The sequence below is a fragment of the Haliotis rubra genome, unplaced genomic scaffold (assembly GCF_003918875.1).
Source record: "Haliotis rubra isolate DU_JTF1 unplaced genomic scaffold, ASM391887v1 Scf1174, whole genome shotgun sequence".
In the NCBI taxonomy this organism is placed as follows: Eukaryota; Metazoa; Mollusca; class Gastropoda; order Lepetellida; family Haliotidae; genus Haliotis; species Haliotis rubra.
In genome coordinates this window covers 137,456-163,444 of record NW_025765086.1, presented here as the reverse complement: position 1 = coordinate 163,444, position 25,989 = coordinate 137,456, and the positions used below count along the sequence as shown (strand labels likewise).

Sequence of the window (25,989 nt, the reverse complement as noted above, 5' to 3'; positions counted from 1 at the left end):
TTGTATGGTTTATATAGGTTTCACCAGGCTGTATGGTTATGGTGGTTCACTACAGGTTGTATGGCCATAGGTTTACCAGGCTTGCCATGGTTATAGGTTTACAGAGGTTGTATGTTTATAGGCTTGCACAGGTTCCAGGTTGTATGGTTATAGGTTTACAGAGGTTGTATGGTTATAGGCTGACACAGGCTGGATGGTTATAGGCCAGAGGTTGTATGGTTATAGGTTTATAGGGGTTGTATGGTTATAGGAGTCATGCAGTGAGGTTGTATGGTTGGTAGGCTTACACAGGCTGTATGGCTATAGGTTTACAAGGCTATATGGTTATCAGTTTACAGAGGTTGTATGGTTATAGGTTTACACAGGTTGTATGGTTATAGGTTTACACAGGTTGTATGGTTATAGGTTTGCACAGGTTGTATGGTTATAAATTTACCTAGGTTGTATGGTTACAGGTTTACACAGGTTGAATGGTTATAGGTTTACAGAGGTTGTATGGTTATAGGTTGACTCAGGTTATATGGTTATAGGTTTACAGAGGTTGTATGGTTATAAGTTTACCTAGGTTGGATGGTTATAGGTTTACAGAAGTTGTTTGGTTATAGGTTTACAGAGGTTGTATGGTTATAGGTTTACACAGGTTATAGCATTACACAGGTTGTATGGTTATAGGTTTACACAGGTTGTATGGTTATAGGTTTACAGAGGTTGTATGGTTATAGGTTTACACAGGTTGAATGGTTATATGTTTACAGAGGTTGAATGGTTTTAGGTTTACAGTGGTTGTATGGTTATAGGTTTACAGAGGTTGTATGGTTATAGGTTTACAGAGGTTGTATGGTTATAAGTTTACACAGGTTGTATGGTTGCTTGTAGTTTACAGGTTATATGGTTGTAAGGATTTCCAGAGGTTGTATGGTTATAAGTTTACCTAGGTTGAATGGTTATAGGCTTACACAGGTTGTATGGTTATAAGGTTTACACAGGTTGTATGGTTATAGGTTTACAGGTTATGTATGGTTATAGGAGTACACAAGGTTGTATGGTTATAGGTTTACCACAAGTTGTATGGTTATAGGTTTACACAGGTTGTATGGTTATAGGTTTGGCACAGGTTGAATGGTTATATGTTTACAGAGGTTGTATAGTTGCTGTAAGTTTGCACACAGGTTGTATGGTTATAGGTTTACACAGGCTTGTATGGTTATAGGCTTACACAGGTTGTATGGTTATAGGTTTACACGGTGGGTTATATGTTTATAAGCTTCCTACCTAGGGAACGGTTATAGGTTTACACAGGTTGTATGGTTATGCATAGTTTTACACAGGTTATATATGTTATAAGCTTATCTAGGTTGTATGGTTATAGGTTTACACAGGTTGTATGTTTATAAGTTTACACAGGCTGTATGGGTTATAGCCTACAGGCCTGTATGGTTATAGGTTTACACAGGTTGCCTTATGGTGCCATAGATTTGGCGGTTATGGCCTATGGTTATAGGTTTACACAGGTTGTATGGTTATAGGTTTACAGAGGTTGTATGGTTATAGGTTTACAGAGGTTGAATGGTTATAGGTTTACAGAGGTTGTACGGTTATAGGTTTACACAGGTTATACAGTTATAGGTTTACACAGGTTGTATGGTTATAGGTTTACACAGGTTGTATGTTTATAAGTTTACCTAGGTTGTATGGTTATAGGTTTACACAGGTTGTATGGTTATAGGTTTACACAGGTTGTATGTTTATAAGTTTATCTAGGTTCTATGGTTATAAGTTTATCTAGGTTGAATGATTATAGGTTTACAGAGGTTGAATGATTATAGGTTTCCACAGGTTGTATGGTTATAGGTTTACACAGGTTGAATGGTTATAGGTTTACAGAGGTTGTATGGTTATAGGTTTACACAGGTTGTATGGTTATAGGTTTACACAGGTGGTATGTTTATAAGTTTACCTAGGTTGTATGGTTATAGGTTTACACAGGTTGTATGGTTATAGGTTTACACAGGTTGTATGTTTATAAGTGTATCTAGGTTCTATGGTTATAAGTTTATCTAGGTTGAATGATTATAGGTTTACAGAGGTTGAATGACTATAGGTTTACACAGGTTGTATGGTTATAGGTTTACACAGGTTGAATGGTTATAGGTTTACACAGGTTGTATGGTTATAGGTTTACACAGGTTGTATGGTTATAGGTTTACACAGGTTGTATGTTTCATAGGATGTTGAAATGGCTTTGGTTGTACAGTTATAGGTATTACCTAGGTTGCATCAGTTATATGGTTACACACAGGTTGTATCGTTTATAAGTTTATCTGGGTTCTATGGTTGCGCAGGTTTATCTAGGTTGAATGAGTATAGGTTTACAGAGGTTGAATGATTATAGGTTTACACAGGTTGTATGGTTATAGGTTTACACAGGTTGAATGGTTATAGGTTTACAGAGGTTGTATGGTTATAGGTTTACACAGGTTGTATGGTTATAGGTTTACACAGGTTGTATGTTTATAAGTTTATCTAGGTTGTATGGTTATAAGTTTATCTAGGTTGAATGATTATAGGTTTACAGAGGTTGAATGATTATAGGTTTACACAGGTTGAATGGTTATAGGTTTACAGAGGTTGTATGGTGATAGGTTTACAGAGGTTGTATGGTTATAAGTTTACCTGGGTTGTATGGTCATATAGGTTGCTCAGAAGAGCTTGTATGGTTATGCGGTTTACACAGGTTGTGTAATGGTTATAGGTTTGCCACAGGTTGTATGTTTATAAGTTTATCTAGGTTGAATGATTATAGGTTTACAGAGGTTGAATGATTATAGGTTTACACAGGTTGTATGGTTATAGGTTTACAGAGGTTGAATGGTTATAGGCCTACAGAGGCCGGTATGGTTATAGGTTTACACAGGTTATATAGTTAGGCCTTACAGAGGTATATGGTTATAAGTTACCCAGTATTTATGGTTATAGGTTTACACAGGTTGTATGTTTATAGGTTTAACAGAGTTGTATGGTTACAGGGTTTACAGAGGTTGTATGATTTAGGCCGGTTTCCACAGCCGTATGGACATAGGTTTACAAGAGGTTTGTATGGTTATAGGTCTTTACACAGGTTATAGGCTTACAGGTTGTATGGATTTATAGGTTTACACAGGGTGTATGGTTATAGGTTTACCAGGTTGCATGGTTATAGGGATTTACCAGGTTGTATGGTTATAATAAGTTTATCTAGGTTGAATGATTATAGAGTTTACAGGTTGAATGGTTATAGGTTTCACAGAGGTTGTATGGTGATAGGTTTACAGAGGTTGTATGGTTATAAGTTTACCCTGGATTGTATGGTTATAGGTTTACAGAGGATTTGTATGGTTATGGGAGTTTACAGGTTGAACGTGGTTATGGATTTACAGAGATTTGTATGGTTATAGCCGTTTACACAGGTTATATAGTTATAGGTTTTACAGAGGTTGCCGACACCGGGATGATGGTTATAAATTTACCCAGGTTGAATGGTTTATACAGTTTACAAGCCGTATGGATTTATAGGTTTACACAGATTTATATGGCTACTAGGTTTTACAGACATTGTATGGTTATAGGTTTACAGAGTATTGTGGGCGGTTATAGGATTTTACGGTTGTATATGGTTTTAGAGTTTTACACAGGTTGTATGGTTATCAGTTTTACACAGGTTGTATGGTTATATGTTTCACACAGGTTGTATGTCATCATAGAAGTTTACACAGGTTGAATGGTTATAGGTTTGCCACAGGTTGAAATGGTTATATAGGTTTACACAGGTTATACATGGTTATAGGCTTACAGAGGTTGTATGGTTCACGGAGTTTGGCTACAGGTTAAAATGGTTATAGGTTTACCACAGGTTGAATGGTTTATAGGTTTACAGAAGTTGTATGGATTTATAGAGTTTTACACAGGTTATATGGTTGTAGGTTTGCCAGAGGTTGCAGCGGTTATAGGTTTGCACAGAGGTTGTATGGTTATAGGTTTACAGAGGTTGTATGGTTATAAGTTCACCCAGGTTGAATGCAGGTTACAGGTTTGCCACACAGGTTGAAATGGTTTTGAGTTTACAGTGGTTGTATGGTTATAGGTTTACAGAGGTTGTATGGTTACAGGTTTACAGAGGTTGTATGGTTTACCGTTTGCCACAGGTTGTATGGTTATAGGTTTACACAGGTTATATGTATTTATAGGTTTACAGAGGTTGTATGGTTATAGAAGTTTACCCAGGTTGAATGGTTATAGGTTTACACAGGTTGTATGGTTATAGGTTTACCAGAGGTTGTAATGGATTTATAGGTTTACCCACAGGTTATATGGTTATAGGTTTTACACAGGTTGTATGGATATATAAGCTTTACCTAGGTTGAATGGTTTATAGGGTTTACAGGTTGTATGGTTATAGGTTGACTGGGTTATATGGTTATGGGTTTGCAGAGGTTGAAGGTTACCAAAGTTTGTGGGTGGGCTGGAAGGTTGTGATATAGGTTTACAGTAGGGTTATGGTTACAGGTTTACGTGGAGGTTGTGTATGGTTATATAAGTTTACCCAGGTTGAATGGTTATAGGTTTCAGCAGAGGTTGCATATGGTGATAGGTTTACAGAGGGTTGTACGGTTACCGAAAGTTTACCCTGGGTTGTATGGTTATGTATTTTACCAGAGGTTGTATGGTTATGAGTTTACACAGGTTGTATGGTTATAGTTTACAGGTTGTATGTTTATGTTTATCTCAGGTTGAATGATTATGGGTTTACAGAGGTTGAATGATTATAGGTTTACACAGGTTGTATGGTTATAGGTTTACAGAGGTTGAATGGATTTATAGGTTTACAGGGTTAGCCATGGTTATAAGGTTTACAGAGGTTGTATGGATTATAGGTTTACAGAGGTTGTATGTTATAGGTTTACCAGGTTATAGAGCTTACACAGGTTGTATGGTTATGGAGTTTTACACAGGGTGTATGGTTATGGCAGGTTTCACAGGTTTATATGGTTATAGGTTTACTACAGGTTGTATGGTTATAAAGTTTACAGGAGTTGTATGGTTATGGGGTTTACACAGGTTGAATGGTTATAGGGTTTACAGAGGATTGTATGGTGATAGGAGTTTACAGAGGTTGTATGGTTATAAGTTTTACCTAGGATGTATGGTTATAGGTTGTATGGTGCGTTTACAGAGGTTGTATGGTTATAGGTTTTACACAGGTTGAATGGTTATAGGTTTACAGAGTGGGGTTGTATGGTTATAGGTTTGCCACAGTTTATATAGTTATAGGATTTACAGAGGTTTATGGTTATAAGTTTACCCTAGGTTGTATGGTTATAGAGGTTTACACACAGGTTGTATGTTTATAGGTTTACAGAGGTTGTATGGTTATAGGTTTACAGAGAGGTTGTATGGTTATAAGTTTGCCACAGGTTGTATGGTTATATAGTTTACAGAGGGGTTGTATGGTTATAGGTTTACACAGGTTATAGGCTTACACAGGTTGTATGGTTATAGGTTTACACAGGGTGTATGGTTATAGGTTTACACAGGTTGTATGGTTATAGGTTTACACAGGTTGTATGGTTATAAGTTTATCTAGGTTGAATGATTATAGAGTTTACAGGTTGAGGATGGTTATAGGTTTTACACAGGTTGTATGCATGTTGATAGGTTTTACAGAGGTTGTATGGTTATAAGTTTACCTAGGTTGTATGGTTATAGGTTTACAGAGGTTGTATGATTTTATGAGATTTTACACAGGTTGAATAAGTTTATAGGTTTTACAGAGGTTGTATAGGTTATAGGTTTTACAGGTTATATAGTTATAGGTTTACAGAGGTTGTATGATTTATAAATTTACTTAGGTTGAATGGTTATAGGTTTACAGAAGCTGTATGGTTATAGGTTTACACAGGTTATATGGTTATAGGTTTACAGATATTGTATGGTTATAGGTTTACAGAGGTTGTATGGTTATAGGTTTACTACAGGTTGTATGGTTTTAGGTTTACAGGTTGTATGGTTATAGGTTTTGCCACAGGTTTGTATGGTTATATGTTTACACAGGTTGTATGGTCATAGGTTTACACAGGTTGAATGGTTATAGGTTTACACAGGTTGAATGGTTATAGGTTTACACAGGTTATATGGTTATAGGTTTACAGAGGTTGTATGGTTATAGGTTTACACAGGTTAAATGGTTATAGGTTTACACAGGTTGAATGGTTATAGGTTTACAGAAGTTGTATGGTTATAGGTTTACACAGGTTATATGGTTGTAGGTTTACAGAGGTTGTATGGTTATAGGTTTACAGAGGTTGTATGGTTATAGGTTTACAGAGGTTGTATGGTTATAAGTTCACCTAGGTTGAATGGTTATAGGTTTACACAGGTTGAATGGTTTTAGGTTTACAGTGGTTGTATGGTTATAGGTTTACAGAGGTTGTATGGTTATAGGTTTACAGAGGTTGTATGGTTATAAGTTTACACAGGTTGTATGGTTATAGGTTTACACAGGTTATATGGTTATAGGTTTACAGAGGTTGTATGGTTATAAGTTTATAAGTTTACCTAGGTTGAATGGTTATAGGTTTACACAGGTTGTATGGTTATAGGTTTACACAGGTTGTATGGTTATAGGTTTACACAGGTTATATGGTTATAGGTTTACACAGGTTGTATGGTTATAAGTTTACCTAGGTTGAATGGTTATAGGTTTACACAGGTTGTATGGTTATAGGTTGACACAGGTTATATGGTTATAGGTTTACAGAGGTTGAAAGGTTATAAGTTTAGCTAGGTTGAATGGTTGTATTATAGGTTTACACAGGTTATATGGTTATAGGTTTACAGAGGTTGTATGGTTATAAGTTTACCTAGGTTGAATGGTTATAGGTTTACAGAGGTTGTATGGTCATAGGTTAACACAGGTTGTATTGTTATAGGTTTACAGAGGTTGTATGGTTATAGGTTTACCTAGGTTGTATGGTTATAGGTTTACAGAGCCTGTATTGTTATGGGTTTACATCACAACTAGCGATGGAATCAGTTTGATGTGATACTCCTCACCGTCACAGCTTTAAAGGCAGATCTTTGCAATAGTAAAACGAATCTGTAAATGCACTGAAAGGGTTCCACTAGGTCGTTACTGCGTGGATAGGTACCTTAAACAGAGCTGCCTTATGTTGTATAATTTAGATACAGTTGGACGTAAAACGTGGCTGTATCGTGTTTGAACTATTTTGTTTACTTATGGATCCGTTTTGTTTGGGAGAATCAAGGTGTTGGATTCAAGGAGATATTTCTATTCAGTTTTGAAACAAGGATAAGGAATTGCCATGTTCAATCAGTAATGACTGATATTAATGAATATTCAACATTATATTCTAAAATTAAAACTGTTTCGTGTTTAGAAAATTATCTCTCAAAATGTGTAAAAATCAAACGAAGCAAGACTTAGCCTTATTAAGAATTGGTGAGCTTCCCATTTATTAAATTATTGGTAGACGAGATGGAATTCCACGTCATTATCGCTGTTGTAAGATATGTAAATTAAATTATATAGAGGGTGAATTTCATTTTCTTTATAAATGCCCAGCATATAACGAATTACGTGTTAAATACTTTGAAAATGTACCTATGTACATCAATGAAGATGTCGTGATCTATAATCTTCAAAATGATAATCCAACTCATTTACTGTCCATCTCAAATTATTTTAAAGTTTTAATTTTGCGCAAGTCATCTGTTTGACAGCAACTCATAATGTATTTTGTATGTTACCATTGTACGTTGGCCGAAGGCCTTTCTACCGAATAAAAGATTGATTGACTACCATGACATGAAAATGCTCGTGTGTTCGCAAGCAAGAAAGAGGCTCGTCCCGTGCTACATATATTGTATTGCAATAACTGAGCCGGAGAGTGTGGCAGATTCATGGCTACAATGTCTTCCTAATAAAAGATATTTAACATCATGAAGTATGCTAGCTATGAGTAGTATACTTCAAGACATACGGTATCAGAACTCACGGACATTACGACTTCACTTGCAGAGGCCCTCCCAGTGGTGGAGCAGATCGGGAAAGGTGAGTATTAAACAAACACTTTCCTAGTGCAGTACAACAACCAGTGACGATGTATACACAGTGGCTAGTTTGGTGGGGATACCACTGTCATGATGTGTTACAGTACAACAACCAGTGACGATGTATACACAGTGGTTGGTTTGGTGGTGATACCACTGTCATGATGTGTTACAGTACAACAACCAGTGGCGATGTATACACAGTGGTTAGTTTGGTGGTGATGCCACTGTCATGATGTTTTACAGTACAACCGGAAATTATTGAGAATTTAAAGATTGTAAATTTATATATTTTTTCACTCATTACTCACGTATTAATGTGAATATTAGCGGAACATAGCTCCAGATTCAAAGACAGGTGAATAGTTAGTATTTTGTCAAGTTACCATGGGCAGCAATGCAGGCTTCAATGCGGCGGTGCATACTACTGATCAAAGAAGTTAGAAAGTCGTGCTCCATGCTGTCGGACCACCTCTTCTTTCATTTCAGCAATATTTGTCAGATTTTTCTTATTGACACTTTCCTTCATAAGTCCCCAAACATTTTCTATTGGATTTAGGTCAGGGCTATAGCTTGGCCAATCTAATAATGTCATATTTGGGGTCCGAAACCAGGCCTGTGAATGCTTTGAACGATGTTTTGGGTCGTTGTCCTGCTGGAGAATCCAAAACTTTCCATAGAAGACGTGAGCAGAAGTAAATGTCCCTCGAGAATATTTGTGTACCGCTCACTGTTCATATTCCTTTCAAATACACAGATGGGCGTTGCCCCTAACACAGATCGTTTGTTTTTAGAAACGAGAATTCCAAGCCGCCTCCTGACACTGACAGTCAATTATCTGGGCCTTCCTGCGCCTCCCTGGTGCTCAATGCCATATCCATTTGCAATATTTTTCAAAACACGATAAACAGTGGACAAAGGGATGCCTGTTCTATTTGAAATCACTTTAGCTGATCTGATGTCCTTGTTATAATACTCTAAAATCAACTTCCTTTTCTCTAAATCATCCATACTGAGGATCACTGAAAATGTCGTCTGCTAGCAAGTAAACAAAGGGGATAACTCTTCAAAAACTAATGCAAAAGGATTAACGGAGTTCTCTCTCTTGAATGAAACCAAGCACTTGATAGCTGGTCAAGGTTGTTTATACTAGAAATCCAATTAAACATATTCCTAAAATTCTCAATAATTTCTGGTCAGACTATACCTACCATGACATATTGGATGGTGTAAAGGGGGTGCTGTGTTCGGAGGTTAAACAGCTAATGTTTGATATTTATTAACTTTCCAGTTAACGGTCAGTCTCTTTTCACAGCGTCAATGTTTCGGTTTCAAGCTTACAGCTGATGACAATGTCCACATTTGGACACACAGATACATTATATCTTTAACAACAAGAGTCTGAACCTCTGGACACACAGACACATTATGGTATTGACATCAAGAGTCTGAACCTCTGGACACACAGACACATTATGGTATTGACATCAAGAGTCTGAACCTCTGGGATTATGGTATTAACACAAGAGTCTGAACCTCTGGGGCACACAGACACATTATGGTATTGACATCAAGAGTCTGAACCTCTGGGCACACAGACACATTATGGTATTGACATGAGTCGTGGGCACACAGACAAGAGTATTCATCAAGAGTCTGAACCTCTGGACAGACACATTATGGTAGACATCAGTCTGAACCTTCTGGGCACACAAGACACATTATGGTATTGACATCAAGAGTCTGAACCTCTGGGCACACAGACACATTATGGTATTGACATCAAGAGTCTGAACCTCTGGACACAACACATTGATGGTATTGACATCAAGAGTCTGAACCTCTGGACACACAAATGCATTATAATATTAACAACAAGAATCTGAAAGAGAGTCTGAAAATGGTGATTTCCTGTGCATTAAAAAGATTCTAACAGTATTGCATTTGTTTTATTATAGATTTGCTGCCCACTTTGGAAAGTAAGTACATAAAAATCATCTTCACAGTAAACGAAAACAAACCATTATACATGCTACTAATGGTTGATGGTGGTCTGTGGGTGGATTCCAGTGGAGGTTAATGAGTTATTGCAATTTCTGCCACGTTCCCACACTGATTGTCCAAAGGTGCAATGTATTACAATTGGAACATTGTTCCATAATGAATAACACTGCCTCTTAACAATGAACCGCAAAAGAAACGTAACCTTTCAAAACTAACTGTAAAATTACAAGGTGTTTGTATTATGATTGTATCGTTCTGTGAACATGTTTGACAGTTGATACCAACATCAGTGTGTATTCTAATGAAAAAGCATATCGACCACACGCACCTAAAAAGGCAGACATTGTTCTGTATGACATTCGTGAAAAAGAAAATGCACGTGTATATCGTGACAACCATCCCAATGAAAGCGAGTCCAACACTCGCCTGAAATCATTTTTGTGTTGACACAAACGCCATGCCACGATTTACGAGAGACTGACTGACTGACTGAATTTGGTTTTACGCCGCTTTTAGCAATATTCCAGCAACATCACGGCGGGGTACACCAGAAATGGGCTTCACACATTGTACCCATGTGGGGATTCGAACCCGGGTCTTCGGCGTGACGAGCCAACGCTTTAACCACTAGGCTACCCCACTGCCCGCAGAGATTAGAGGAACCAAGCCACGGGACGAGTGTTGGCTGAACAGTAATTTTCTGAAATTGAGCGATGACAAAACTGAGATTCTCATCATCAGCTCCAAACAGACAAAAACAAAATTCAAGGTCCCTGGAGTTCAAATTGGAGACACGTTTGTTCAATCTAAAAGCCATGCTCGAAATCTAGGTGTCATCTTTGACTCAACATTAAGCACGGAAAATCACGCCAGTAACATCTGTAAATCTGCTTATTACCACCTAAGGTAATAAGGTGGTAATCAGACAGATTAGCAGGTACATGGACACACCATCAGTAAAATGCCTAACCCATGCATTTGTGACATCAGGCCTAGAATACTGCAACAGTCTACTCTATGGAATACAGCAGCAGTACATGGAGCAGTTCAAGACACAGCTGCCAGGCTCATAACACGCACACATATGTATGTGCACATAACACCAGTCCTGAAGGACTTACACTGGCTCCCTGTAAAAGATAGAGTTGTATTCAAACTTCTTGTGTTTGTTTATAAGAATTAATGGGCTTGCTCCATTCTATCTCCAGGAACTAGTTAACCTTCACAAGCCTGGAAGGTCACTCAGATCAGCTAGTCAGCAATGCTTAGATGTTCCATCTGTCCGAACCACAACATACGGGGATAGAACATTTAGCAGAGCGGGTGCTGTACTCTGGAATGGATTACCCGAAATTGTCAGAAAATCAGAAAATATCAACAGTTTCCGATCTTGTCTCAAAACCATCCTCTTCAAACGAGCATTCGACTAAGCGCACATGAGCAGGACTCTGGATATGTAGCGCTATACAAATGTCTAATTTGATTGATTTGATTTGATTTCAAGTTGGCCAGTCATTTTATTGTTTATGTTAAGACAATGTACCGACTGCAGGGGCGATATCAGGCCACTAACAGCATCCAAAAACGTCCACTCAGTGGGCGACTTTCAGTAACATCACAACGTCAAGACCGACAGATTGTGCGCAACCAACTGTAAGATCGTTTGCCCAGAGCGATGGAAACAGCACGCCGTACCATTGGGACTCACATTAGTGCCGATACAGTGCGTCAACGTTTGCGCGGAGTAAACCTGTTGTCACAGACCATATCGTGTTCCTGTCCTCACCGCTCGTCACCGCCAAAACCGACGGCAGTGGGCAACCCGGCATCGAAATTGGCGTTATCGACAATAGAGAACTGTGCATTTTTTCTGATGAAAGCCGATATTGTGTTTCGACAGCCGATTGCAGAGTGAGAGTTTAGCGAAGGCGTGGGGAACTGTTTTCCATTGAGTGCATTGTTGAAAGAGACTCGTGGGGTGGTCAAAGCATCATGGTGTGGGGTGCAATCGGTCTGAACCAGAGAGTTGGCCCCGTGGTGTTCCAGAATATCGGTCCAGGATGAAGAAATGACGTGACAGCTGCTGGCTATATTAACCACGTCATAACACCCCACGTACCATATTTTGGATGTCACGGAAATCACATCTTCCAGCTAATTCATTCCATGTACAGACTATGCAACGCTTTCATCTATGCCACACACAATACTGACTTTGGGGTATCTTAATGGTACCAATTTTGGCGATTTTGTTTGTGTAAACTCTAAATGTGATTTCCAAAAATGTGGTCGACATAATTGTCAAGTTTGAACTCAAGCCTTTGTTTTGATAATTAATTAGAGTGAATTATAGTGTGTGCTTTAAGAAACCTCTATCGGTGTGACGTTTCTTTTGCGGTTCAGTATATATAGAAAGGAGCATAGTCTATTGGATTTTAGAAGTGATCAATTCAAGTTCCATATGAGACTTGCTATGTCTTAGTGGAGGTTATAGGTAATATACTGAAGCTAATTACTAAATATGCAGTATGTAAGTTAACCTACCCCCTGTGAGCCCACTCTGACCTCACTCGGAGACGTACGTTAGACTAGCATACCCGGTATGTCAGCGTGCTTCATGCAGTGGTGTCTGTCATAGTCAGTAAAAGTGCTTTATGCTGTAGTGGCGTGGATATTCAACCAGTGTGGTGTACGTATTAACACTCGGTCAGTTTGGTTTATGTGTTAACACTCAGTCAGTGTAGTTTGTGCTACATGAAGATGTTATCGTGTATTTGTTTACGTGTTTTCATTTTGTTTTGTACTGTGTTGTCTTGGCATTAATACTTGTTTCTATATGTATACTTGTTCTATATGTATACTTGTTTCTATATGTATGACGCTGTGTAATAATGGCGCTGACATTGTTCCAGAGCTGGCACCGACACTCATCAGCACGGCTCTCACGGCAGCTGTTGGAAGAAGGGATCTGTAAGTGAACGAGTGTCAACAACCTGCTGTCAGCAGTAATACACGCTCTACATTGCTACATTACGTAAGCTCTAAGTAAGGTGGAGAATACATGGTTACATCCGGTATTCATTTATGTTTCACAACTTGAGATAAACTGTCAACATTCTGCACCTTACTCTATTTTCAGAAAGTGATTAACAATATTGATCTGTTACTGATACAAGCTGTTACTGATCATTGAAAAGCACATTTACATGACACAATGTAGAGAATCAACTTCCAAGCGTACAGGTTTTGTTTTTCCTCTCACAGGGAGAGGAGGAATATCTTTGATGATATAAAGAAAGGTCTGGAAAATATCGGGAATGCCATCGCCACTGCCGCCAAAGGTTAGATGTTGTCTACTCAGAGTAACGTCATTGTCGCTTCCTGTTTTACAGAACGTATTTAAAGTATACCTACACTTACACAGTTTGTTTTCCTTATTTGAATGAGTACGTTGGTGATATGCTTGATAGAAAATTTTCAGCAGTTTCACCAAGAATATGTTTCATGCTGTGTGCCCGGAGCCAGATGGACCCACCAATGCAGGTGTCAATACACACAATAACCTGGTACTGTACATACATGCATAAAATATAATTTAGTCTGTTTTATGATTGATTCATATCATACATTGCCATAGAAATTAGAAACATGTATATTACATTCTCTAGCCGCTCTACCCGTTGTGGAGGAGATTGGAAAACGTAAGTATATTTACATTTCTATGAATGGGAGAATACTTCTCTGCTGCAGAAATGCACCTACCTACAACATTCGACATTAAATACATGTTCTATCTGCTCTAAATGTGATCATGTTCCACCTACTCTATCAGTGATCATACTCAACCTACTCTATATGTGATCATATTCCACCTACTCTATATGTATGATCATATTGCACCTACTCTAAATGTGAAGGCTTTGCTAAACCGACCAAATGTGTGTGCGTCAAATGTAAAATTATTTTTATACATATATTGAAAAAAAGAGAATGTAATATCAAATTTCTCTTACTGGTGGGCATTGTTTTATTCAACAAATTTAGAATATCAGTTCTATTTTCATAGTGAATTAAATTAAATATAACTTACACACTTTTGTTTCAGAGGTGCTACCAGTTGCTGAAAGTGAGTTTTCTACATACGGAAACTTATGTGTGGTGATAATTCTGTATGCCTTTCTTCACAAATACTCTATCACATTCTTATTTCTTCACACATTAAACACACAGGTGATGCCCGTCTATGATCGTAGCACCCGCGTGTCCCAATCTACGTATGATGCATACCCTGTAAGGTCACAATAATCTTGCACACTGACACAATTATAATATGAAAATAAATCTATATAAGGTGATTGAAATTTCATTGGGGTTGCGATACTTTTCCCTACATACAGCAAACAGACAACGTCATATTCCCCCCTTTTACACACTCGAAACATGTGTTGACCTGCAGCATCCATAACCAGATCTGTCACTAAAACTACTACCACTACCACTACCACTACGTACACAACTACCTCATTACTACTACCACTACCACTACGTACAACTATTACTACTACTACCACTACCACTGCACTCTGTGCTCAAGCTACCTCATTACTACTACTACTACTACCACTACCACACTACACAACTACAACTACCTCATTACTACTACTACTACAACTATTACTACCACTACCAATACCACTACGTAGTCAACTACCTCATTACTACTACTACTACCACTACCTACACAACTACCTCATTACTACTACCACTACCACTACCACTACCACCAACTACCACTACATTTTACTATTACCTCATTACTACTTCTACTACCACTACCACTACCACTACCACTGCCACTACCACTACGTACACAACTACCTCATTACTACTACTACAACTACTACTACTACTACTACTACCACCACTACTACTACCACTACCACTACGTACTCAACTACCTCATTACTACTACTACTACTAATAATAATAATAATAATTACATCTATGTATAATTATACCTACTTTCAGAGGTTGCCCCAAGCCTAATCAGTGTAGGGCTGACTGCTCTCATTGGAAGACGAGATATGTAAGTATTAACCGTGGAATGGATGTACGTTACACTTTGCCTAGTTCTGTAATTTTCATCATTGACATGGATGTGTCTTCAACGTTTCTTTCGTTTGGTGAGGAAGCATTCACACTAGGGTAAATACTACCTACACGTTTCCAATTCCAAAATCTAGCGATCGCAGAAGCTTCCTCGATGATCTAAAGAAAATCGCCGAAGGTAAGAACCTTTATATTTTTACTTCCGTGTATGCTTCTACCATTCAGCAGTTTTCAGCATTACTCGGGTAAATCCAGTCAACCAGAAATGACATAAAAGCGTGTTGCACAGCATTTCTCAGTACAAGACATTTTCTTTTAGGTAGGCATTGCTGATTTAGCTTCTTCTTCATATTTCCTGATCTGTTTCATTTTACAGGTATTCTGAAGGAGGTTGAGGGTGAGTATACTGGATATATTTGCTGTTGTGGATAAGGTGAAGCTACTCAGGATAGAAATTATAAAGAATTGCACATTTTATTTAAGAAGAATTGGAATTGTTGTATCGCTTCCCAGTGTCCTTTAATGCACAGTTCAGTACCAAAGTAAGATCAAATCTCAAGAGTATATGTTACATATGACAATATCACAATATTTTGTGTGGTTTATAAGCTCTTGTATTTATTTCCAGTTGTAGCGCCCAAAGTGATTGAGAGTGCTTTGCCCGCTCTTCTATCTGGTATTGGTAAACGTGAAATGTGAGTGATATAGCTGAGATATGTGTTGATCATAAATTCGGGATCGGAAAATTAACTGATACTTTTGCCGGAATATCTAATGATTACGAAAGAAGATATTTGCTTTTATTCTTGCATTATTTTATAAATCTGGATACCAATCTTTTCGTTACCATTTGCAGTTTGTAGACATTTAACTGCCAACCATTTAATATTTGTCTCTCACAGGGAGAGGAGAAATATCTTTGATGATATAAAGAAAGGCCTGGAAAATATCGGGAATGCCATCGCCACTGCCGCCAAAGGTTAGATGTTGTCTACTCAGAGTAACGCCATTGTCGCTTCCTGTTTTACAGAACGTATTCAAAGTAGACCTACACTTACACAGTTTGTTTCCTTATTTGAATGAGTACGTTGGTGACATGCTTGATAGAAAATTTCCAGCAGTTTCACCAAGAATATGTTTCATGCTGTATGCCCGGAGCCACATGGACCCACCATTGCAGATGTCAATACACACAATAACCTTGTACTGTACATACATGCATAAAATATAATTTAGTCTGTTTTATGATTGATTGATATTGAACCTTACCAATACAAATGAGAAAAATATACAATAACTTTTCTCTAGCCGCTCTACCCGTTGTCGAAGAGATTGGAAAACGTAAGTATATTTACATTTCTATAAGTGTGAGAATGTGCTTCTCAGCTACGAAAAAACCCATAAAATACGTGTTCCACCTACTAGAAATACGAAGAAATCTTTACTAAACCGATAAATATGCGTCTGCGTGAAATATAAGCCATAATACAAGTTATTCAATTAAAAAATAGATAAATGTATAATGAAAAGTCTCTAACTGTCAGACATTGCTTTAATAGAACAAATGTGGAATAGAAGTTATTTGTTTAAAGATACCAAAAACGTTTGTTTCAGAGATTCTCCCGGTTGCTGAAAGTGAGTTACATACGTAATATTGCCACAACAAATACTGTTCACAGAGGAAACACTGTTTCCCTTTCCTCTGTTCAGATCTCAAATACACAACTCTCTTCACTGGATCACCTGCCATATCCCAACCATACCTGACATTGAGACAACACTTATTTACTGCCACTGCTACCGCTCCTACAGCTACTACTACCGCCACTGCTACCGCTCATACAACACCTACTACTGCCACTGCTACCGCTCATACAACAACTACTACCGCCACTGCTACCGCTCCTACAACTACTACTACTGCCACTGTTACCGCTCCTACAACAACTACTACTGCCACTGCTACCGCTCCTACAACAACTACTACCGCCACTGCTACCGCTCCTACAACAACTACTACTGCTACTGCTACCTCTCCTACAACAACTACTACTACCACTGCTACCGCTCCTACAACAACTACTACTGCTACTGCTACCTCTCCTACAACAACTACTACTACCACTGCTACCGCTCCTACAACAACTACTACTGCTACTGCTACCTCTCCTACAACACCTACTACTGCCACTGCTACCGCTCTTACAACAACTACTACTGCTACTGCTACCGCTCCTACAACACCTACTACTGCTACTGCTACCGCTCCTACAACTACTACTACCGCCACTGCTACCGCTCCTACAACACCTACTACTGCCACTGCTACCGCTCATACAACAACTACTACCGCCACTGCTACCGCTCCTACAACAACTACTACTGCCACTGCTACCGCTCCTACAACAACTACTACTGCCACTGCTACCGCTCCTACAACAACTACTACCGCCACTGCTACTCGCCTCTCCTACAACAACTACTACTGCCACTGCTACCGCTCCTACAACAACTACTACCGCCACTGCTACCGCTCCTACAACAACTACTACTGCTACTGCTACCTCTCCTACAACAACTACTACTACCACTGCTACCGCTCCTACAACAACTACTACTGCTACTGCTACCGCTCCTACAACACCTACTACTGCTACTCCTACCGCTCCTACAACAACTACTACTGCCACTGCTACCGCTCTTACAACAACTACTACTGCTACTGCTACCGCTCCTACAACAACTACTACTGCTACTGCTACCGCTCCTACAACACCTACTACTGCTACTGCTACCGCTCCTACAACAACTACTACTGCCACTGCTACCGCTCTTACAACAACTACTACCGCCACTGCTACCGCTCCTACAACACCTACTACTGCTACTGCTACCGCTCCTACAACAACTACTACTGCCACTGCTACCGCTCTTACAACAACTACTACTGCTACTGCTACCGCTCATACAACAACTACTACCGCCACTGCTACCTCTCCTACAACAACTACTACTGCTTCTGCTACCGCTTCTAAGACAACTACTACCGCCACTGCTACCCTCCTACAACAACCACTACTGCTTCTGCTACCGTCTCTACAAACAACCGCCACTGCCATCTGCCCTACGACAACCATCACCGCCACCGTTACATCTACTGCAGTTAAAGCCACTGCTACTGCTACCCTACTGCAGTTAACCCATTGCTACTGCTACCCCTACTGCAGTTAAAGCTACCGCTACTGCTACTGCCACCTCTACCGCAGTTAAAGCTACTGCTACCGCTAGTGCTACCGCAGTTAAAGCCACTGATTACCGCTACCCCCACTGCAGTTAGAGCCACCGCTACTGCTGCTGCTACCCCACTGCAGTTAAAGCCACCGCTACTGCCACTGTACCTTACCGCAGTTAAAGTTACTGATACTGCTACTGCAGTTAAAGCTACTGATACTGCTACCTCTACTGCAGTTAGAGCTACTGCTACTGCTACCTCTACTGCAGTTAAAGCTACTGCTACTGCTACCTCTACTGCGGTTAAAGCTACTGCTACTGCTACTGCTACTGCAGTTAAAGCTACTGATACTGCTACCTCTCCTGCAGTTAGAGCTACTGCTACTGCTACCTCTACTGCAGTTAAAGCTACTCGCTACCGCTACTGCTACCCCACTGCAGTTAAAGCCAGCTACTGTTACTTACCACAGTTAGAGCTACTGCTACACCTCTACTGCAGTTAAAGCCACTGCTACTGCTACCCTACTGCAGTTAAAGCCACTGCTACTGCTACTGCCACCTTTCACTGCAGTTAAAGCTACTGCCAACCCTACTGCAGTTAAAGCACTTACCCCACTGCAGTTAACCCACTGCTACCTCTACTGCAGTTAAAGCTACTGCTACTGCTACCTCTACTGCAGTTAAAGCTACTGCTACTGCTACCTCTACTGCAATTAAAGCTACTGCTACTGCTACCTCTACTGCAGTTAAAGCTACTGCTACTGCTACCTCTACTGCAGTTAAAGCTACTGCTACTGCTACTGCTACCTCTACTGCAGTTAAAGCTACTGCTGCTGCTACTGCTACTGCAGTTAAAGCTACTGATACTGCTACCTCTCCTACAACAACTACTACTACCACTGCTACCGCTCCTACAACAACTACTACTGCCACTGCTACCGCTCTTACAACAACTACTACTGCTACTGCTACCGCTCCTACAACAACTACTACTGCTACTGCTACCGCTCCTACAACACCTACTACTGCTACCTGCTACCGCTCCTACAACAACTACTACTGCCACTGCTACCGCTCTTACAACAACTACTACTGCTACTGCTACCGCTCATACAACAACTACTACCGCCACTGCTACCTCTCCTACAACAACTACTACTGCTTCTGCTACCGCTTCTACGACAACTACTACCGCCACTGCTACCTCTCCTACAACAACTACTACTGCTTCTGCTACCGCTCCTACAACAACTACTACCGCCACTGCTACCGCTCCTACGACAACTACTACCGCCACTGCTACATCTACTGCAGTTAAAGCTACTGCTACTGCTACCTCTACTGCAGTTAAATCTATTGCTACTGCTACCTCTACTGCAGTTAAAGCTACTGCTACTGCTACTGCTACCTCTACTGCAGTTAAAGCTACTGCTACTGCTACTGCTACTGCAGTTAAAGCTACTGATACTGCTACCTCTACTGCAGTTAGAGCTACTGCTACTGCTACCTCTACTGCAGTTAAAGCTACTGCTACTGCTACTGCTACCTCTACTGCAGTTAAAGCTACTGCTGCTGCTACTGCTACTGCAGTTAAAGCTACTGATACTGCTACCTCTACTGCAGTTAAAGCTACTGCTACTGCTACCTCTACTGCAGTTAAAGCTACTGCTGCTGCTACTGCTACTGCAGTTAAAGCCACTGATACCGCTACCTCCACTGCAGTTAGAGCCACTGCTACTGCTAACCTCTACTGCAGTTAAAGCCACTGCTACTGCTACTGCTACCTCTACTGCAGTTAAAGCTACTGCTGCTGCTACTGCTACTGCAGTTAAAGCTACTGATACTGCTACCTCTACTGCAGTTAAAGCTACTGCTACTGGTACTGCAGTTAAAGCTACTACTACCTCTACTGCAGTTAAAGCCACTGCTACTACTACCTCTACTGCAGTTAAAGCTACTGCTACTACTTCTACTACCTGTACTGCAGTTAAAGCTACTGCTACTACTACTACTACCTGTACTGCAGTTAAAGCTACTGCTACTGCTACCTCTACTGCAGTTAAAGCTACTGCTACTGCTACCTCTACTGCAGTTAAAGCTACTGCTACTGCTACTGCTACCTCTACTGCAGTTAAAGCTACTGCTACTACTACCTCTACTGCAGTTAAAGCTACTGCTACTGCTACTACTACCTCTACTGCAGTTAAAGCTACTGCTACTGCTACTACTACCTCTACTGCAGTTAAAGCTACTGCTACTGCTACTGCTACCTCTACTGCAGTGAAAGCTACTGCTACTGCTACCTCTACTGCAGTTAGAGCTACTGCTACTGCTACCTCTACTGCAGTTAAAGCTACTGCTACTACTACCTCTACTGCAGTTAAAGCTACTGCTACTGCTACCTCTACTGCAGTTAAAGCTACTGCTACTGCTACCTCTACTGCAGTTAAAGCTACTGCTACTGCTACCTGTACTGCAGTTAAAGCTACTGCTACTACTACCTCTACTGCAGTTAAAGCTACTGCTACTGCTACCTGTACTGCAGTTAAAGCTACTGCTACTGCTACCTCTACTGCAGTTAAAGCTACTGCTACTGCTACCTCTACTGCAGTTAAAGCTACTGCTACTGCTACCTGTACTGCAGTTAAAGCTACTGCTACTGCTACCTCTACTGCAGTTAAAGCTACTGCTACTGCTACTACTACCTCTACTGCAGTTAAAGCCACTACTGCTACAGCTACTGCTACTGCTACTACTACCTCTACTGCAGTTAAAGCTACTGCTACTACTGCTACCTCTACTGCAGTTAAAGCTACTGCTACTGCTACCTCTACTGCAGTTAAAGCTACTGCTACTGCTACCTCTACTGCAGTTAAAGCTACTGCTACTGCTACCTCTACTGCAGTTAAAGCTACTGCTACTGCTACCTCTACTGCAGTTAAAGCTACTGCTACTGCTACCTGTACTGCAGTTAAAGCTACTGCTACTGCTACCTCTACTGCAGTTAAAGCTACTGCTACTATTATCGTTACTACTACCTTCGGGCTCAGGGAACATAAACAAACATCGAGGGTACATTAGCCAATGTCCCCCTCGAGAACAGTGAACAACTTATGCTGCCTATTTCAGAGGTTGCCCCAAGTCTAATCAGTGCTGGGCTGACAGCTCTCCTTGGAAGGCGAGATGTGTAAGTATTAAGCGTGGAAAGGATTGCATTTAATTTTCCCAGTTCTGTAATTTTAGTAACAATTGATCATTAACATGGATGTGGCTCAAACGTTTCTTTCGCTTCAAATATTTGTGACGATAAAGGGAGCATCCAGGGTGACTATATTGAGTATTACACGTTCTTCGTAAATTACAGATTCTAGTTCTTCAATCCTCAAAACGTACTGCAATCCTTGAACATAAACCATTGACCCCATTATAACGTTAGAAAAGAAAGATTTATGGATGTCAACCTCTTTATTGTGAATAACACGACGTTTCGGAGTAAGTATCAGGGGGAGTGATAGTGAGTATCAGGGGGAGTGATAGTGAGTATCAGGGGCATATATGTATATATATATATGTATATATATATATAGATATATATATATATATATATACATACATGAGACACTACAAAGAAAACATGTATAAAAATGTTGAGGAAATGAATATGTAGTACACACGTGAGGCCAGCGATACGCTTATACAACATGGTAATAGATGTGATAGGATATAGAATACAAACACGGGGAGACCAATGATACAATGATATAGCATAAACTTGAGGAGGGGAGGCCAGTAATCTACTCGTTGGATATACAATGCAAACATGAGGCCTGTGAGCAGAAGAGAAAAACGTGGTTCTAGATGATTTTAAAAGGGGTGTGACTCATGCAAATGAGTTAGCGGGTAGACACGACATTGCTCTGTCTACAGTATACAGAACTTTGAAGAACATTCAGTCAGGAGTTGGGATAGCACGAGACTGGGGCAGGGGAGGCCAAGGAACTTCAGTACTACAGATTGCCGGCGACTTGGTCAAATATGGCTCACGAAAATCAAAATTGGGATAATGTTGTTGTTTTTCTGATGAAAGTTCTGTCTGGCTTTGTCTGAAATGTGTGAAAATTTGGACAAAAGATACCATGAAACTTTTCTGCCAACGCCCAAAACATAGCCCGACATTTCACATGTGGAGTGGGATATCATCACGTGGAGTGACGCCGTTATATATTTTCACTGGAAATCGGACAAAGGAACGATATGTTGATATGTTAAATGATCACCTTTTTCAACGGCCTGAACAGTGTATGAAGATTAACTGGATTTTCCATCATGATACCGACCCAAAACACACTGCGGGCTACACAGAACAGAGGTTGTCGGACGATAATATTCAAGTTTTAGACTTGCCCAGCTACAGCCCAGATCTTAACCCTATTGAAGATGTGAGGGGGACTATGAAGGACAGAATAGACCCAAAAGGACTTAGAAATATTGAGGAAATGAAGGAGGGATTGGTCGAATAGTGGGATAGTCTGTCACACGATTTCCTACAAACTTTGATCTGTAGTTTACCGAGGCGCATTCAGTCGTGTATTGCAGGGCAAGGAGGTCTCACAAAGCACTGGAAGACACTTAGACTGTAAGAGGATCATATATCAACATATTAATTTAAGTGAAACTTCTATTGTATTTATGCATGTATTATATATTTTCCGAAACAACATTCTCAATAATTTCTAGGAATACTATGCTCTTTATTCCAGTGTGCGTATTTGTACTGTCTAAATTCTATTTTAAGTGTTGATCTAGCAGATTGGTTGTTAAGGGTTGATCTAGCAGATTGGTTGTTAAGGGTTGATCTAGCAGATTGATTGTTAAGTGTTGATCTAGCAGATTGGTTGTTAAGGGTTGATCTAGCAGATTGGTTGTTAAGGGTTGATCTGGCAGATTGGTTGTTAAGGGTTGATCTAGCAGATTGGTTGCTAAGGGTTGATCTAGCAGATTGGTTGTAAAGGGTTGATCTAGCAGATTGGTTGTAAAGGGTTGATCTAGCAGATTGGTTGCGAAGGGTTGATCTGTCAAAGAAATTGTTAGGGGTTACATGTAACAGAAGCTATGCTGCAGTTATTATTACAAGGAATATTAACCGTATAGAGGCACCCGATGGACAGAAACACATTGTCACAACACGTTCATTTTCGCCCATTTTAGAGAGCGACGAAGTTTCCTGGATGACCTGAAGAACGTCCTGAAGACTCTTGGCCAACGTAAGCTCGTTAATGGTCAAGTGCTTCATTAAAACGTTGCTTCCGGGAGAGTAACGCAAATAATGTGATTCAACTATTCTTTAATACATGTTCAGCGTATTCTGACTGACAAATACATATTGCTGGTCCGTTATAGCTGTCCGTTAAGTGAGGGACATATCTCATCAGCTGATGGAATGAGAACCAATGACTATATTTCTTTCAATTGTTTTTTTTACAGAAGCTCTTCAAGCAGTTGAGAGTGAGTATATAAATTACGTGCATAAACAAGCATTTTTAGTCGTTTGATATTTGTGGAGAATAGAATGGTGAGTTTTCAATGAGTTTCATGATAATATTGCCTTCGCTCTTCGCCGCGTATACCCCATGACTGCATTTTTCAAAGTCACTTGGACTTTGTAGTTGTATTGGGTTATATTCGTATACTTTTGAATTCTTTTCCAGCCCTTGCACCAAAACTCCTCGAAAGCGCACTTCCTGCTCTCCTCTCTAGTGTTGGAAAACGTGGAGTGTGAGTTTCTGTGCCATTAAACGTAGTTTATTTCATAATTTGATGTTATTGATGGTATTTAAAGTATAACCAGCTGTAGTATTTGTACCAATGCTCAGTGTTGGCGATGACAAAGTGAAAGTGTTGTGCATGTTTGCTGACAGTGTGGAGGCGGGACTTCTGGGCCTTGTGAAGGATGAGATGCTGAGTGTGGTGGACAAGCTGAAGGAGTCTGTGGAGGGGGCAGAGAAGGTCAGTAGCTTCATTAACACGTGAGTCATGTGAGAATGTGACGTGACGTCACAAAACGTTTTTATTCGTGAATTCAGTGACAAAATGTCTAATACTTCCGTGTTAAGATCGCCACGAACCTTGAGAGCAATCTGAAGACAGCTGCCCAGGGTCTGACCAGTGGCCAGGATGTGAAAGCCCTCGCCCAGATGGTGCTGTCTACCCTGGAGGCCGATGTCAAGTCAATGATGGGTGTGTGCATAGGCAAAGACTCTTACTTCAGTGCATTTGACTACGAACTACGAACTAGATTATGTTTCAAACATGTGTTAGTGTTTAAATAATGCGATACTAACGTATGTTGCATTCACATATATACTCTCCAAAATAAAAACGCATATAGGAATTTCAACTGTAGTTTTATATTTTTGTTGAAACATCTTGTAGGCTTTATGAGTCAATGAAATATAGCGAAAATGCACACTGGGAATGCAGACTTATCCGTCTTTGGCACCAACTCGAGGAAAGTCAGTTTGAGTGTCACATGGAGACGTGTGGTGGCGCTGAAGTCAATACCTCGTGTGACCACCGTGAGCATCCAGAACTGCACGTCATCGCCTCGGCATCGAAGGAATAAGTATCAGAATCTCGTGTTGCCCAATCGCAGCCCACTCTGCCTGGAGTGCCTGTGCGAGTTGCTGAAGTGTCTGGGGCTGAGGGTTACGGCGTCGCACCCGTCTGTCCAGGGCATCCCACAAATGTTCGATCGGGTTTAAGTCCGGTGATCTTGATGGCCAGGGGATCACATTGATGTTGTGGTTCTGGAGGAAGTCTCTAGTGTGACGTGCTGTGTGGGGCCTGGTTTTGTCCTGTTGAAACAACTCCCTCTGGCGATCAATGATTGGAAGGAGGTGTGGTCGTAGGATTTCGTCACAGTACCGTTGAGCTGTCAGGTTTCCCTGGATCATCACCAAATCACTTCTCCTACGGCAGGCGATCGCTCCCCACCTCATAGCACTTCCCCGGCCGAATCTGTCCACCTGGGGAACGCAAGCGTCGGCGAAACGTTCACGTCGACGTCTGTACACCCGCATTCTTCCATCGCGTCGTTCCAATAGAAATCGTGATTCATCACTGAACCAGATTTTACGCCAATTCGGTAGGTTCCAGGCCTGAACGTTGGCGCACCATTGAACTCGATGTCGACGATGTTGTTGTCGAAGCACAGGGCCAAAATAAGGTCTTCTGACACGTAAACCAGCCTCTCTCTCAACCTGTTCCTGAGGGTCTGTGCAGAAAGCCTCCTCAATCCGGGTATTTGTCGAGCGGTACTGGACGCCGTAGCTGTTCGATGACGCAGGCGTTGTACCCGGATGTAGCGATCCTGCGCCGCAGTGGTCGCTCGAGGTCGCCCACTACAAGGGGCATCTGCTACCGCATTCTGCAGGCGATATCTCTCCCAGAGCCGTGAAATGGTGCTTTGGTGAACATTCATGCGTCGGGCAATTGCACGTTGAGACTGGCCAGCTTCAAGCAAATCAATGGCGATATGAC

General features: G+C 40.5%; 1 protein-coding gene across 1 annotated transcript in view; it reads left to right on the top strand.

Moving 5' to 3' along the window:
* The window catches only part of LOC124258542, a 92,748-nt gene that overhangs the window by 10,703 nt on the left and 56,056 nt on the right, over nt 1-25,989 (top strand). The window contains exons 5-14 of the mRNA XM_046692614.1: nt 8,075-8,107; nt 10,065-10,085; nt 13,023-13,080; nt 13,375-13,451; nt 13,779-13,811; nt 14,216-14,236; nt 15,139-15,196; nt 15,354-15,397; nt 15,596-15,616; nt 15,848-15,914. Of these exons, the coding sequence (XP_046548570.1) occupies nt 8,075-8,107; nt 10,065-10,085; nt 13,023-13,080; nt 13,375-13,451; nt 13,779-13,811; nt 14,216-14,236; nt 15,139-15,196; nt 15,354-15,397; nt 15,596-15,616; nt 15,848-15,914 (433 nt within the window). The remainder of the gene's footprint in view (nt 1-8,074; nt 8,108-10,064; nt 10,086-13,022; nt 13,081-13,374; nt 13,452-13,778; nt 13,812-14,215; nt 14,237-15,138; nt 15,197-15,353; nt 15,398-15,595; nt 15,617-15,847; nt 15,915-25,989) is intronic.